This window comes from Lampris incognitus, chromosome 3 (assembly GCF_029633865.1).
Source record: "Lampris incognitus isolate fLamInc1 chromosome 3, fLamInc1.hap2, whole genome shotgun sequence".
In the NCBI taxonomy this organism is placed as follows: Eukaryota; Metazoa; Chordata; class Actinopteri; order Lampriformes; family Lampridae; genus Lampris; species Lampris incognitus.
The window spans coordinates 92245973-92261878 of record NC_079213.1 but is presented as its reverse complement, the minus strand read 5'-3'; the positions used below and the strand labels follow the sequence as shown (position 1 = coordinate 92261878).

General features: G+C 41.1%; 1 protein-coding gene across 1 annotated transcript in view; it reads left to right on the top strand.

Moving 5' to 3' along the window:
- Positions 1-15906, top strand: part of kdm4b (lysine (K)-specific demethylase 4B) — a 104889-nt gene that overhangs the window by 59364 nt on the left and 29619 nt on the right. The window contains exons 9-11 of the mRNA XM_056278011.1: positions 10436-10632; positions 10981-11219; positions 12941-13185. Of these exons, the coding sequence (XP_056133986.1) occupies positions 10436-10632; positions 10981-11219; positions 12941-13185 (681 nt within the window). The remainder of the gene's footprint in view (positions 1-10435; positions 10633-10980; positions 11220-12940; positions 13186-15906) is intronic.

Here is a 15906-nt window from a genome sequence, read left to right as displayed (position 1 = left end):
AGCCACTTTATTTTGTCATTGTATGGTTTACAATGAAATTTCTTCTCTGCATTTAACCCATCCAATTTTATAGGAGCAGTGGGCAGCTGCGGTGCAGTGCCCGGGGATCAACTCCAGTTCTTCTTCCTATCGCCTTGGTCAGGGGCACGGGCAGGAGTATTAACCCTTAACACGCCTGTCTTTTTAATGCAATTGAAAATAGCAAATTGATGTTACTATTTATGCCTTCCTATTGCACGTGGTTACAAGATTGGTTGCAGGGAATGGAATTGGTTGTGGGCTTACAGCCACTCCCTATATAAAATGGCTTCTCATTGTCACAGTTTGCCTGATGAAGGTCTAGCACTGAAACATCAGTGACATGGCGGCCCAGTGGTTAGCGCTTTTGCCTCACAGCAAGAAGGTCCTGGGTTCCGACCCCGGGCCGTCCCAGGTCCTTTCTGTGTGGAGTTTTCATGTTCTCCCCGCGTCTGCGTGGGTTTCCTTCGGGTGCTCCGGTTTCCTCCCACCATCAAAAAGACATGCATGTTAGGGGTAATACTCCTGTCTGTGCCCCTGATCAAGGCAATGGAAAGAAGAACTCGAGGTGGTCCCCGGGTGCTGCAGCTGCCCACTGCTCCTATACAATATGATGGGTTAAATGCAGAGAACAAATTTCATTGCAACCTACAATTTCATTGTAACTTAAAATGACAAAATAAAATGGCTTTTCTTTTCTTCTAAATGTGTGATGATTGCAAGTTAGACAGAGTGCAGGAGTTTATTTGAAACGTTTCAGTCACATGGAGGTTAAAATTGTTAGTACTGTATTGGTCTTGAAACAATGTTTAATGTTGTTTTGCAAATGTCAGAGCAAAACCCTTTGCTGTTATTCTGAGAAAAATGCTCAGCAACCTTTTTCAACTGTCCCAGCATCATCTAAACCTAAGCCAAACAGACATTTCAACTTAACAGACAATAGAGGTTAAGTAATACAAAAGCTGCATCTGAATTTCAGCTACACATCTTCTGCCATCAGCACTAACCGTACTGTCGGATCCTCCCACCCGCTTCCAGGCACTTGCTGGAAGTGGCTTTCTCACAGCCTGCTGCTACTGTCTCCTGCCTGGGGGCTGTTGGATGTGAAATCAGCAGGGTGTGGATTATTTGTTCACTGTAGTTGGGCTCCCAACCACAATGTTGCCAGAAAGCCCTTTCACACCGCCAACACACACACACACACACACACACACACACCTCCTCTTCCTTTCCTCTATTTCTGTCTTGCCCTGTCTTTAAACCACGTTCAGCTTAATTTTCCTGTTCAGTTCGTTCTCTGTTCCCAGAGGGTGTTGAACACACACATACATGTGTGCGCATATATAATCCCTTTCCCCCTATTCCCTCTGCTTGGCTGACTCAGATTTACGAGGTGCCAGTTTGCAGAAGTGCTTCCTCCCCCCTCTCTCTTCATGCAGTCAACTGTTTAAGGAACCAGCAGGGCCTCTTAAAGTTCTTGTCAGTCCGTCCTAGACCTTAACCTTGCCACCTTAACCCACCCAGCACTGCCTCCCTTTCCATCTCCTACCAGGCCCTGCTGTGGTCCACTTACCCAAGAAAGTATCTCCCTGGCACTTGTCTGAGTTTGATAAAGACAGATCGCTCCATCCTGTCCCTAACACTCCAGGTCGACAAATTGGCTGTCCACCAGTCCGCAACCAAAAGCATGTGCACCCATCCACCCACACACACACACACACCTCCAAAACAGGTACCAAGTGCCAGAATAGTGTGGAAAAAGAACAGCTTGGCTACTGCTACAGTCACATGGTCTCTCTCACTTGCTTGGTCTCTCCCTGTCTCTGTCCCTCTCTCTCTCTCTTATGCCGGAATCAGACTACACAAATTCAGCCTGATTTTGACACGATTTTGCCGTCACAGACAAATTTCCACTGTCAGGCCCGATTATGAACGTCAGGAACGTCGAACGGGCATCTTTACCCCATGTAATGCGACATAATCAAAGAACAGCAATGTGGTGTCTGGGGCACACCCCATGACACCCCAACGAAAAGTCTAGCCTGTCAGAATTTTTGCTATTTTCCTGTCTAGTCTGACAGCTCCTACGACATGTTCCTTGACCTTGACCAATAGGATAACAGTGCTCTCTGGTGCACATATGTAAACATGGCAAAGAGAAAGAGGGATGCTGCTGCTGTCAGGTGGAACGACAAAACCAAGGAAAGGTTCATTGAGCAGTGGCAACAATACCCCTGCCTTTTTGATGTTTCCTCGAGGGAGGACTATGACAGAGTCAAAAAAGATCTAAGAAGTCTAAATGTTGGAAAGAAATAGCAAAGGCACTTACGCAACCCGGTGAGTCACTGGTCAAACTATGCTAGGTTGTCATTCCCCAGTAGCACTAGTCGCAACAGCATCCACAATAGTTTTTTTCCTGCTTTTATTTTTCTTTTCAGAGCACAAGACAGCTAGCATCACACATAGTGCTTCTGTAGCCATAGTTGACAATTTCTTGACCCTCCTCCCTGACGACCTATGAACTTGCGCAAGATAGTGAAAGGCAACATACAATGATTGGATGGGGTCATACTTGTAGTGTTGCCAGTCTCCTGGCCAAGACGCGGCCGGAATTTATGGCACTATGATTGCCTAATCTGATATGGTGACCATTGTGAAAGACAAAAATATTGTGTTGTCTAAGAAAGCCACATGCCACTCACAGAAAGATCTCTCACTTACTCTATCCACCTCCCACTCCTATCTCTGTCCCCCTCTCCACTCTCCTTCAATGAGGGTGATGAGTAGACCTAAGACTAATTCATTAATGAATTCCCAAGTGTCTTTATACCAGGAATGCATTTGCTGAAATCAAGCGTCACTCTTTCTCTCCTCCCTCACTCATCAGCATAGCCACTTAGGAAGCCTTAATTTTCACAACATAGCTGCCTCTCTCTCTCTTGCCCTCTTTCTCTCCCCTTGCTTTTCTTTCTCTCGCTCTCATGTCCACAGCCTCCCCCTGCTGAGCCCTATTCTGCCAGCATCTAACATGACAGTGAAAAATGGGCCTTGGGGCTGAATCTGTCACCATTTGGGGGTTGCCAGTAGCTGAGGGAGAGAGTGGGACAGGGCTAGACAGAAAAACGGGGAGAGAGGGAGACCATCATTCCTTTTAACTTACAAGGTCCTCAATCACCGACATGTCTTATCTGACTCGATAAGTGAACACCAACATTTGTGGTCTACCATCTGTCAGCACTTAACACTTTTTTTTCTGTTTTGCTTTCTGTGTGTATGTGTACATGCATTATCACTTTTATGTTATTACATGTTAATATATAAAATTCAAACCTTAGCAGTCATATGGAGCGTTCACTCAAAAAATGACTTGTGCTACACTTGTCGCAGCTTGACTCATCAGATGCTGTGCATAGTATGAGAAATTTGGATTTCAGTGGCAGATGAGTCATGATAAGGAATTTTTTTTTTTTAATGTAATCAGTAAGTACCATTTTGTTTTGAGTGAATCCTAGCTTACAATCACTCAATCAGTGCAGCAGTTATGTTACAACACCTGCCAAGGCATAGAGTGTGTACTTTTAGTGTGATAGCCCCTCAAATCAGCCATTAAATCATAACTTGTGTTCATGCATTTTATTCCTTACCCTCATATTTTGCATTGAGAGGCGCTGACACTCATCCACTGAAACTTAGAGTGAGTGAGCAGTTTGGGATTTAGTATTGCCCAGGAGCACTTGGACAGGACACATGGCTTTTGATGGACACCGTGGCTACCTTTGAGATGAAACCAGCAACTTGTAAATGATTAAAAACTAAAGGGAAGTGTCATTGTTTACACGTTACCCACTCCCTGTGATAAGATGCCGTTCGCATTAACTACTCGGTTACCATTTAATTTTTATGCTTGTCTATTGCAACATTGCATCATTATCGCCATCTCTGTCCTGGCTATGCAGTTAGTTTTCTCAGTGAGTCCTTTTCTTTTGTTTGCCAGCAGGAGTTTCAAGGTAATTGTTCTGTCTGGGAGAGTAGCAGAAATTATGCTTCCTATTTCCAGACCACTTCGCAACACTTTTTCATCTTGAAAGTGAATTAGAGATGACTCACTCAATCCTCTTTATATTTGTTTGCTGCCATGGCTTGTTTAGTAAGTCCAGACAGGCTTTGATAGGAACTATTTAAGGCTTATTATTTGTTCTTGTGTGTGCACTGACAACATTCATCATCACACCTTCGATTTCCAGCTTCATACTCATCACTCTGTCCGACACTGTCTTCACCTCCAACACACTCTTGACATAATCTTCCTTCAGAATTACCCCTACTTCATTTCTCCTCTCATCCGCACCGTGGTAGAAGAATTTGAACCCATCTCTTGAGTCTTCTGGGCTTACTCCCCTTCCACCTGGCCTCTTGCACACACAGTATCTGTACCTTCCTTCTATCCAGCATATCAGCCAGCTGTCTCCCTTTACCAGTCATGGTGCCAATATTCAAAGTTACGACGCTCACCTCCACGTTCCTACCCTTCCTCCTCTCTCACTGCCTCTGGACATATCTTCCCCCTCTCCTTCTCCTTCCCCCAACAGTAACATAGTTTCCACCAGCACCCTGCTGGCCAACAGTGGCGGTCATTGGTAACCAGGGCCTCAACCGATCCAGTATGGAAATCTGATTTATGATCTGCATATTTGTTTGTGTGTGTGTGTGTGTGTGTGTGTGTGTGTGTGTGTGTGTGTGTGTGTGTGTGTGTGTGTGTGTGTGTGTGTGTGAGAAGCCCAAGATGAGCAGTACACAGTTCATTTTTTACTTATATGAGTTGTAAAGCAGGCGATAGCCCAGCATACCGTGGTAGTCGTTTTAACCAGAGTATCATAGTTGCCAGGGTAGCAGAACTGGTTTGTCAACAGGCCACAGTGACATACACAATTCAAACTTCACCAAAGGCTTTCAGTATTTTACCAGCCAGCTATCGTTTAACATTAGAACATTACTTGGTGCTAAAATGTAGTCTGTTAGCTGCCAAGTTGGCTTGAGAACAAACTTTGCATACACCAAAAAAATAATCACCAACATTTGGTTAGTGGATAGTGTAAGGTTTCTATTGTGCTAGCAGTTAGCAAGCACTTTAATGGTGAAGCAGTTTTTACTGTGGTCTGTGTCAATAAATATTTCCTTTTTTTTGCTTGTGGGCTACTGGGAGTGTTTTCAACCAATAAGCAAGATATAGTGGCGGTACATAATGACCTGCTTTTGACAGGGAACAAGTGATATTCAGCATAAGTTGACGAGGTGTGACGCTGTCTGTTAATGATTTCTGTGATTTTGACAGCATCATTGTTTTCATGCCAGGTGGTGGGTGTGTAACCACATGTAGTTTGTCTGTGTTGACCCAACTACCCCTTGTATTGTTTAGGGCCTGCATCTGTCATGAAACCTGGAAGCCAGGTTCTGAGTTTGCCAAAGTAGGTGTGTCATTGGCAATATAAATGAACTTGACTTGAACGGTTTAGTAGGACTCACAAAACTATCACAACGTTGTAACAGTAGTGAGGTCACAGACGCTTCACATTCCACTTCTGATCTCAACACGGCTCAGACCAAAATTTCCTACACTACACTGACACTGCATATGGAACTATTGATTGAATAGTTATGCAAATAAGATAGGAACTATATATGAAAAAAAGTGTGAGAAAATGGCACCAAGGCATAGAATATAATCTTGCTTCCTGTAATGGACCCTCCTGGTGGTGGCAGTGGTAGTGTTTCGGTGTTGACTTACTAGATATACAAGCTATGTTGGGTCATATTAGAAGTTTTACCATACAAAAGCAATGTGATTTTTGCCTAGAAATTGTCAAGTGTAGCCCTAACCCTCTTGAACCAGTTGTGCACACTGATGTAAAACTGAATTCCATCCATGTCTTTACCACATGTTGTTTATTTACTGATGCAAAGAAGGGGAAACTACAACAACCTCTTTTTCTCCCTTAAGCAGCAAGAATCTATGACATTTACAACAAAAAAAAAGAAAATCTTAAGAGCAATATAGAATGTATATGCAGCAGATAAACGACTCAAAGGTACTAGACCGCAGGTACTCAACTCCAGTGTTCGGGATCCTCGAGTTCTACCGGTTTTCTGGGGGTGGGGGGGGGGTTGTTCAAGTAGTGATTCAGAGATAAATAGAGGGCAACTATGGACGTGAGATGAAGAACTGGATGGATTCAGTCATTATTTTAATTTGTTGATATTGGCTCCAAATGCATCTTAAAGGGGAATTTGATTGTCATTATTGCTGATGTTATGTCAATCTTGAAGCTTACCTAAATTTATAGAAGCAAAAAAAAACAAAAAAAAAAACCCAAACTCAAATACACTCAAAATTGGCCAAGAAAATGCCTTGGTGGTGTTAATAGCCTAATTAATAGACTACATTTGGCAATTGGCACCCTATTTTCAATTCCCTATTATGGACCATAGGCCCCTTCTCAGTCTAATTGATTTGGGTTTGTGGCAAACATTGCTCTTATAGCATTGGTTGTTCATGAAGAACAGAGTGATTTGACAGAAGAGGGATACCCAGCAAGTAGATTCCAAATAAATGATGTCCCCAGATATGACAACCTCCAATATTGATATCTGAAGAAGTTCTTCTGCCAAACAAACATCAGTTATCTTTGCCTTTCTGATGAGTCAAGTTGGCAATCCATTGTGTTGTATTGCCATGGATGATCATGGGTGTTCAATTTGCATCACTTCATTCTCATATTATTTGCAGTTAGCTTTCATTAAAACCACTGCTGGTAGAGTGTCTCGGTAGCAGTAGCCACCACCAAGGTATTTTCATGAATGAACTCAGATTACGGCGAAGCAAGACTGTGTGGCACAGTGAATTTTAGTTATAGGAATACGAGATAGTCTCAAATAAAGCTACAATTAGTCATTCAAGTTTGGGTTAGGATTGCCCTATTTTAATGGTGTGAGAAGCAGTATGTGTGGCGATAGCGAAATAAAAAAGTCTTTTGAATGCTATCAATAAGATAGTAGCCCCTTTCAAGAGCTTGACTCGAGAATGTTGGCATTCACTGCTAGAGGACAGTGCAGCAAATTCAAATGAAATGTACATGTCAAAAAAAAATTCTGTTACTTTTTGCAAATTTGTATCGTAGCATGCAGTATGTTGGAGCTGTGGTTTAAAAACCAGAATTATGATGGCTCAATATACCAAATACGAGAAGGATGCATGGGATTGGTTTTGAGATTTAATGGGCATGATCGTAGCTCTTGATCCTAATGTGGTGCAGTCTATCTTGACTTGTACAGTCAAAGTATTGAAAGATTGTTACAAGTTTGCTTTCTATGAACAAATAGTATGAACTACAGGTAGAGGCCACAAGCTTGCAGTTAGTTTCAGTTGTTCTAAATTAACTGTAAAGGGAGAACAATTGTTAACAAGTGCACCCAGTGGTTGCTCACCCTGCCTGAAAATTTTTCATCGGCATGGTCCAGGCAGAGTATTGTAGTTTGTCTGAGTGAAGATGTGGAGGCTTTTCCAAAAGCCCTAAGATCAAAAAGAAATTCCTTGGTCTCTTTAGAATAAATGGGAAGAAAAATTAAGTAATGGAGACCAAGAGCAGACCATGAAACTCCCATGGATTTTAATACTCCTCGATTTGGGCTGTTGCTGGTCAATTAATCTACTTTACCTCTCAGTTAGGCAGCCAAGCATCATTTGGAGGTTCTAATCTATTCTAAAAACTTAGTTTGGCTTGTAAACAAGTGAGAATTGCTGATTTGTTTTGAGATGAACCTGCCCCTCTGCCCTGGCGAAACAAATATTAGTTATACACACACACACACACACACACACACACACACACACACACACACACACACACACACACACACACACACCACCCCCTGCCATGACTCATACCCTCATCATTGTGAACATGTGACACACACTTTTAAGTCCACCAAGCCCTGGGACTCCCTAAGCCTTTGTTTTTCTGTCTCCCATAATTTAACTTCATTAAGAACTCAAGTATACTTTAGGGCTCATTGGTTACACACCTTCAGGAAGCTCTTGTTAATTCCCTTAATGGTTTTGTAAAAATAAAATGGGCAGCAGTGTCCTATCACAAATGAACATGGTAACATGCTCCTCCTGCATGTTGTCTACAATCATTGTGAGGGAAGAAATTATCTTATGTTCATTTGTTGGTGCCATTCCTTGAGCCTATTCCTCCGTTCCCAGTGAAAGGTTTATGATGACAGCAATCAGGCTGTACCACAGCCCCATCCCCATTGCCCTTTTCTCTCCCCTCTTCCCCCTCCAAACAGTTCTTATGTTTCCATCCCTCAAGTGGTGTCATGATGTAATGTTGGGTGGATAATTATTATTATTTTTTTGTGAAAGTGGAGGGCTGGCTGTTGTTATGGTTATTAGTCCCACCTTCCTCACTTTCTGCCCTCTCCTCCCCCACCTCCCTGACCGCCACATCTCCTTCCTTGGCTCTCTGTGTCTCAGCTGAGCTGGTGAGGAATGTCTCTTGTAATTGAACATAAGGCTCTCAGCGCAGCCAAGGAAATAAAAGGGATGAAATGTTAACACATCAAAGCGAAGCACAAAAGAAAATACGTTTCCTTTTCACCCCCAGCCTGCCTTTCTGCCACCTGTTCATCCCTTTTTACTGTTTCTACCTTGTCCCCCACTCCGTTGTTCCCAACCCCCCCCATGTGTTTGAATTCTCTTTCTGCCACACCTGTCATTCCTTCACACATCTCAAGTGTCAAACTAATGCAACCGTGTGGTTTCAGCAGACATATCCACCATTATGTGTAACCCCTGCCTTCCTCTGTCGGCAGAATAACTCCTTGAACTGTATCATCATCATCATCACAGGTGTTCATGAAGTATTTTTGACATATTTAGATGTCTGATATATTCTAGCCAATGCCACCAATTTCACACCCATCTACCTATCATCTTTTTAATACAATCCCTCACACTAGTCTGCATACTTTTTAGAAATGTGGTATACAGACATATCCACAACTAACAGTAATAAAATACATGTGGACACATAGTACAGGAACAACTTGACATTATGTTCGGTGTGTGAACTATACTTTGGACAGTAAACCATACATGTACAGTGGCTATATAAAGTGTAAAATGTAGGCTTTTGTGAACACACTAACATGCTGTTTTTACCGACACATGCTTTCAAATTCATGGATCAGGTGGAATTTAAGACTGCATAATGTACAAGCAAGAAATAATTTACTTCCTGGCAATATTCAAAAAAATGTTCCTAGACAGAGAGGGGGATATAACTTGAGGAAATTTGAATTTGAAAAAAAAAGTGTTTGTACCAATCTTAAGAGTATGTGTATTTCAGTGTGTGGGGTGACTTTGGTGGTCTTGATGTAGAACTCAAGCAGAGTAAAAATTTTAAAACAGTTTAAGAGAATGTACAAAGAAATAATTTTCAAGAGGTACAGGATGAGGAAGCGGCCTTGATTGTCCCAAGAAGGTGACATTCGCTGATGATGAGGATGTTGCTATTGTTTCCTGTGTTCTTCCTGTGACTGTTGGACATGCCTGATGGGCACCCACACGTTGATTATGCATGTATAATGAGGATGAACATTGAGGTAATTATTTAAGTTGTGTATGACGGACACTGGGTTGGACAGCTGGACTAGTCATGATTAACATCATGTACATTGATTAAGTAGAGAAAAGAGGCAAGACACTCCCTTTCGGGCATGTAGTATTTACTTTTGTTGTTTATTGAGATTTTGTTGTGTATGTTTACTGTACATTTTATTTATTTTTTTGTTTGTTTTCTTAAACACATGCACACTTATTTAAAAAACGAAATACTGATATCATGTTAATAATAGAAATATGATTATGTCATGTAAATAATCCAGCGCCTCTTAAATCATGTCTGTTTCTTTCCACTCTCGCTCTGTCTCCCTCCCCCGTGATGCCATGATGCAGTAACTAGCTAGTGTGGCGATCATCCAAATTATGTTATTATATAAATGATAAGAAATATGTTTCCTGCTATAATTCTGTTTTCACTCACGTACACACACACACACCAGTCCTGTCAACCAGTGATATGGCTCTGATTTACCCGCTTTTGGAAAGACTGGCCCCTTATGTTCTTTTATGATGCTTAACTTTCTCACTCACATCTGAGGCAGTCCCCCTGAAAATGGGTATTGGGTTTCAAATTTGTTCTGCCACTTTCAAGGTTTTACCTACCAAACTTATCATTTCAGTTGTTTGATTTAATTTATTGAGAGTTCACTGCAGTCAGTGGGCCAAAAAAAGCATCCTTTCCCCCCATTTAATTTAACACCCATCCCTCCCTTCTGTCACCAATTTCTCCAGTGTACGTGCCGTAAGGACATGGTGAAGATTTCTATGGATGTGTTTGTGCGCTGCCTGCAGCCAGAGCGATATGAGCAGTGGAAACAGGGAAAGGACACCACAGTTTTGGACCACCTCAAATCCACTGAGCTCACCAGTCCTGAGCTAGAGCGCTGGCGACAGCACCGCGTCACGTACCGAGTTAACCTGTTGCGCAGGTGAGTGCTTACAGGGTGATAAGGTTCGGCTGACTTTGAAATGTAGTCTGTGTGAAATAGTCAGATATCCTACCAAATGTAAAAATAGGACAGCTATTTTTTAAAAAGGTGTCTTGGCTAGAAATTGAAAATGACAATAGAATATCTCTGTATTGTTTAAGAAAATTATTATATTTAAGGGAATCTTAATGCCTTTTGTTTGTTTCTTTATTTTTGTTAAATATGCACAAAGTTCAAAATCCTTTTTTCCTTAAAAATTGAAGAATCTGTATCAAGCAGTGTTGTTTTTTATTTGTTTTTTTTTTTCTTCCTCCAACTTGCCTTCCTATAACTCTACCCCATGCCCAGGGCCCTGCAAAAGAAGAACCAATTCCGACGGCTGAAGCTGGAGGAGGTGAAGGTGCTTGCAGAAGAGGGCATTGAGCTGGACGCTGTTGAGTACCAGCGTCGGGTGGAGGAGCGCGAAGCCCAGCGAAGGCAGGAGAAACAGGAAAGGCTTGCCCGGGAGGCCATGATAACCCTGGAGGCCATGGAACGCGAGGAGCAGGAGGCTGCTGCTGCAGCTAAAGCAGCAGAAGCAGCAGAGGGTAAGGATGAGGAGGAAGGGTTAATGTTGTGATTTTAGTGCATATTTTTTACTTGATTTATCAGGATTATCCCATTAGAGGTCCGCAGGCCCACTGGGTCCCAATATGCTGAGTCGAATCAGGCTGGGCTCTGACCTTTTTTCTTTTTTTACTAGATCAGGCTCATTTAACATACACACGCATAGTACACATAGGCCACTGGATGAAATATTGTTATATTGATTATATTACAAATATTATACATACACATGTATGCGTGCATTACATGTGACAGTTGACATGCAGTGTGTGTGTATGTGTGTTTGCATGTCAGAGAGAGCTTAAAGTGATATTGGTGTCGGTCTTAGGTTGGGCTCGGGCTGAAAAATTGCAGACTTTATCGGGCTGGGACTGGGCTAGTGCTTGAACACCGCAGGCCAGGGCCGGACTAGGGCTGAAGTTTTTGGCCCATGCAGGGCTCTAGAGTCCATATGTCTGGGTGTAGATTATGGTGTTCACTGATTTCCATTCCTTGTATTAAACATTTAATGTTGTCAAAAGAGTGACCACATATCGTCCAAAGCGTAAGTCAAAATTGTCAACTACTAATACAAGGTGTCTAATTGCAATTCATTTTTCACCTATTGGTAGCTCTAAAGTTCTGCCTACTACAGATCACTTCAACAAGATGCTTAAATTTGGTTTCATAAATAACAGATGACTGTCTACCAAAGCCTGTCATATCTGCAGCAGGTGAGGGACAACTTGTAAGGAGACCTAAACTACCTGTATGGACACTGGAGGATGTCAATCACCAGAAGTGACAAAAGACCTTGTCATTTTCTATCAGTAATATACGTAATTTCATATAATATGAATGTATCAAAAACATGTTTGATTTAAAAGCAAGTTTAATTTTAAAACTAGGACTTTGTAGGCTGAACACCAAAAACAATGACCGAACAACACGCTGACCATAACAAACACAGGTTTCACGGATCACATACAGTAATGGATTAAGCAGATGACTTGCAGCTAGCTTTGTAACTTACTTGAGTTAGCTAGCTAGTTTATGGAATAGAATGGCAGTGCTACTGTATGTTAACAGTTAGCTTTGTAGCCTAGTACTTAACCAGGTCATGTCATTACAAGAAGTGTGCCAATGTCTTTTTAGGGTAAAATCTGTTCCCTTCTTGCCAAGCCAGAAAATCTAACAAGCTATCACTCACTGGCTCGCGATAAGTTTACATTTTAACTGCATATCTATTTACATGGAACAAATGACAGAGTAATTTCACTGCAATATCAATGTTATTTAACTCTATTTATTGGTCATTATTGCTTTACTGTCCATAATTGCTATCGAACTATACACAATAACTACTAATGATTAGCCTCTGTTTTACATTACAATGTACAGCGTACTTGTATTTTGACCATTTTTTATTTATTAATCAATAACTACCATTTAATCATACCACATACATAACATTAATCTCTGATTTACCATAGACAGGCTTAAAATTAAGCATTACCATATATCTTTAATTATCCCCTTAATATAAGAGTTTTTAGAATTTAAAATACAAAATATGAGGGTTGACAGATATGTCATGAAGTGGTCACCAGAGAAATTTTCTCCATTATTCCCACCATTCAGTTCTCCACTCTAGCTCAACTGCACTTTTCTAGATAGCTGTCTTTCGCATCTGTTAAATGTACCCATTGCTTCTCCTTCCCAGTGCAAGAGCAGAGTGACAAGCCACAGCTCCTGACCGAGGATGTGGAGGAGAAGAAGAAGCAGAAAAAACAGAAAAAGACGGCAAACCTCCAGAAGGCCATGACTGGGTTCGAGGAGGCGTTTGAACAGTTTGCAAAATCCAGTACCAGCAGTCCCAGTAACATCACACTTAACCCGCTGAAGGTCGAAACGCCGTGTAAGAATAATGTTCCAGTAGAATGCAAGCTGGAATCCACCACCACACAGGTAAGGAGCTTCACAACCAAACAGTATAAAGTGGATAAAATTTGCTTTTAGATGTTTGTTCAATCACTGATTGGTTAATGTGTCAACAGCAGGGTGATCTTAGTTTTAATTTTAGTTTTAATTTTTCTTTTTTACTTAAATGTATCCTTTCCATTTCAGTTTAGTTTCATGAGTTGCTTGCCATTTTTATTTAAATTTTCATTTTCATTTTTATTTTCAGTTTTTCAGTTTTATATTCAAGACACACGCAAATAAGATATAATAAAATAAAGCAAAAATTAACTGACAAAAAACAACAACAAAAAGGAAAGAAAAAAAGCTGCTAGACATATATAGGTATATAATATGACTTGGTTCACAGCAGTTTCCAAAAAATTAAATAGGTATTACAAGACTACAGATAAAAGGTAAAGAGCACCGGGTTTCATCACTACAGACTGTAATTAAAAATGATTTTTCTTTGAGATAGTCAATTTCAACAACCGTTTTTATTGAGTTTTGGTTAGTTTTAATTTTATTTTTATTTTAGCTTTTAAGTAAGCCTGCCCTGTCCTGCATCAACCCTCCTTTGAAGCAGCAATGCTTGTGATATTCTGTGCCCATGGAATCACAACACATTTAACATGAATGGCTTTTAATGACACCATACTAGAAAAACAAATACGTACAAACATGTCTTTGCAAAAATGGACCTAGAAGTAATATTTCTTTAGCCACTTGATCTGAAATAATCCACACATTGCCATCTATCAAGTGACCATCATAATCAACCACCAGCACGGGAGAGGTGTTCATTAGTATTTCTGTTGAGTTTTAAGGCCAATATTTTGATTTCAGTGTGTGTTTCATTTTGCGTAGTTTTAGTTTTAATTTTAACTGACAAGTTTAATTTTTTTCATTGACCTCACTTGTTTTAGTTCCAGTTTTCATTAACGATAATAACCTTGGTTAAAAGGGCATCAAACTTTTGTAGTCCTCCAGCCAAAGCGGGTAGAACGTCCAATAATTTCTCAGCCTTTAACAGTCAAGGGTGGAATTTGAGAATTGAATGACTAGTAGATTGATACTAAAATCTCTTCATATCCAGATATAATAAATGTGGTGTCTATGATAAAGGTTAAACAACAAGCACAGGCAACCTACTACTCCAGTTTACCATATACTCAGACTTTGGTAGAACATGGTACAGAGCATGGTACAAAGGCATATTAGACTAGAGAGGGGGGCATGACAAATAGACATTTCTACATTGGATTATGGCATAATCTGGCAACATTTGATGGTCAACCTAAATTACCTCAATATAGTGGTGTTGGTGAGATGGTTAACCCAAAAATCACCAATATGTTTCACCCCCTTTCTCTGATGATAACAAACCAAAGTCAAGATCAATAAATGAAGATAAGTATTGTGCACCGGTATGGATAACAAACCCTGGCAATTTGTCACCATAGTTTTAATTTATGTACCATTTTTAAATGGTGATTGATTACACCTAACATCTCAAGGATGAAATTATTTAAAGCTATAGATGTCTGGAGACTTCCTCTGCCCCTGAGCCTTCCTGAATTCAGGCACAGCCAGTTGTTTTTGTTGCGATGATCTGACAGGTTGTGGGTTGGGTGAGTCAAGTACTCTTCCATCAATGTAAAGGAACATGGACTTTGGAATAATGCTCTTTGAACTGAGGGGTTTAACTAGAGAAACTTGTTATAGACATCTCTGAGTTTGCGGATGCTTACAGATGAGTCTGAGACCTCCCTGCAAGCGGACATGCAGTTTCACCTTTTGGCAGTTACCCAGCAGCACAATTCATGAAACAAGTCCTGGGACTCATTCTACTGTCCAGAGATCCAGCCATAGCTGAATTTCTTTTATTCCAATAGGATCCCCTTCTTGGATGTTCTTAGCTTTGACATGTTATTTATGAATTTTCAATTGCACTCTGGACTGGAAGTCCAGGATACAAGAGATCCAAAGAGACATGTCCAGCCTGCACTCTTTTTAGAAGGATCTCAAGTATCTAGACCCTAGGTCACCGAAGGACATTTTTAACCATGACCACCTTTGAGATCATCATGAGTGAAACAGCTACTATTATCAGACCAACATTTCAGGAAAACCAAACTGACTGTAGCTTTTCCTTAAACTGTCATTTGTAACAGTTGTGGTGGACACGTTGATAAGGTAGGCGTCAGTGCATTTATAATGGCCATCTGCAATAAAGACGAACATGCTGTCCAGGAATAAACTTGTGAAATCCACATGTAACTGTCTTCATGGGTTTTCAGACCACTCCCATGGGTGCAAAGGAGCTGCAGCTGGCAGCTTTTGATGTCTGGCACATCTGGCATATATTGATAGCTACCTTAATGCCTTCATCACTCTTAGGCCACCATACATGGCTCTATGCCAATCCCTGCGTTCTGATAATACAAGGATGTGACTGGTATGACTGGTGAAGTTCAGCTATCCTTCCCTGAAGAGGGATGACCAAACAGGCCCTCCAGAGTACACTGCCTTCCAGTTGCCAAGTTCAGTCCTTCTCTGGAAATATGGTGTGAGACATGGATTATCAACACATCTTGGTCACCTTCTGACAAGGTACTCACACATTTGGGAGAAAAAGGCATATTTGCTGGTCAACTTGCATCTAGACAGTCACACATGCTTCTCCTGGATCACCACCTTGCCGTGGTGGAGAAGCTTGTGTGTACCTAT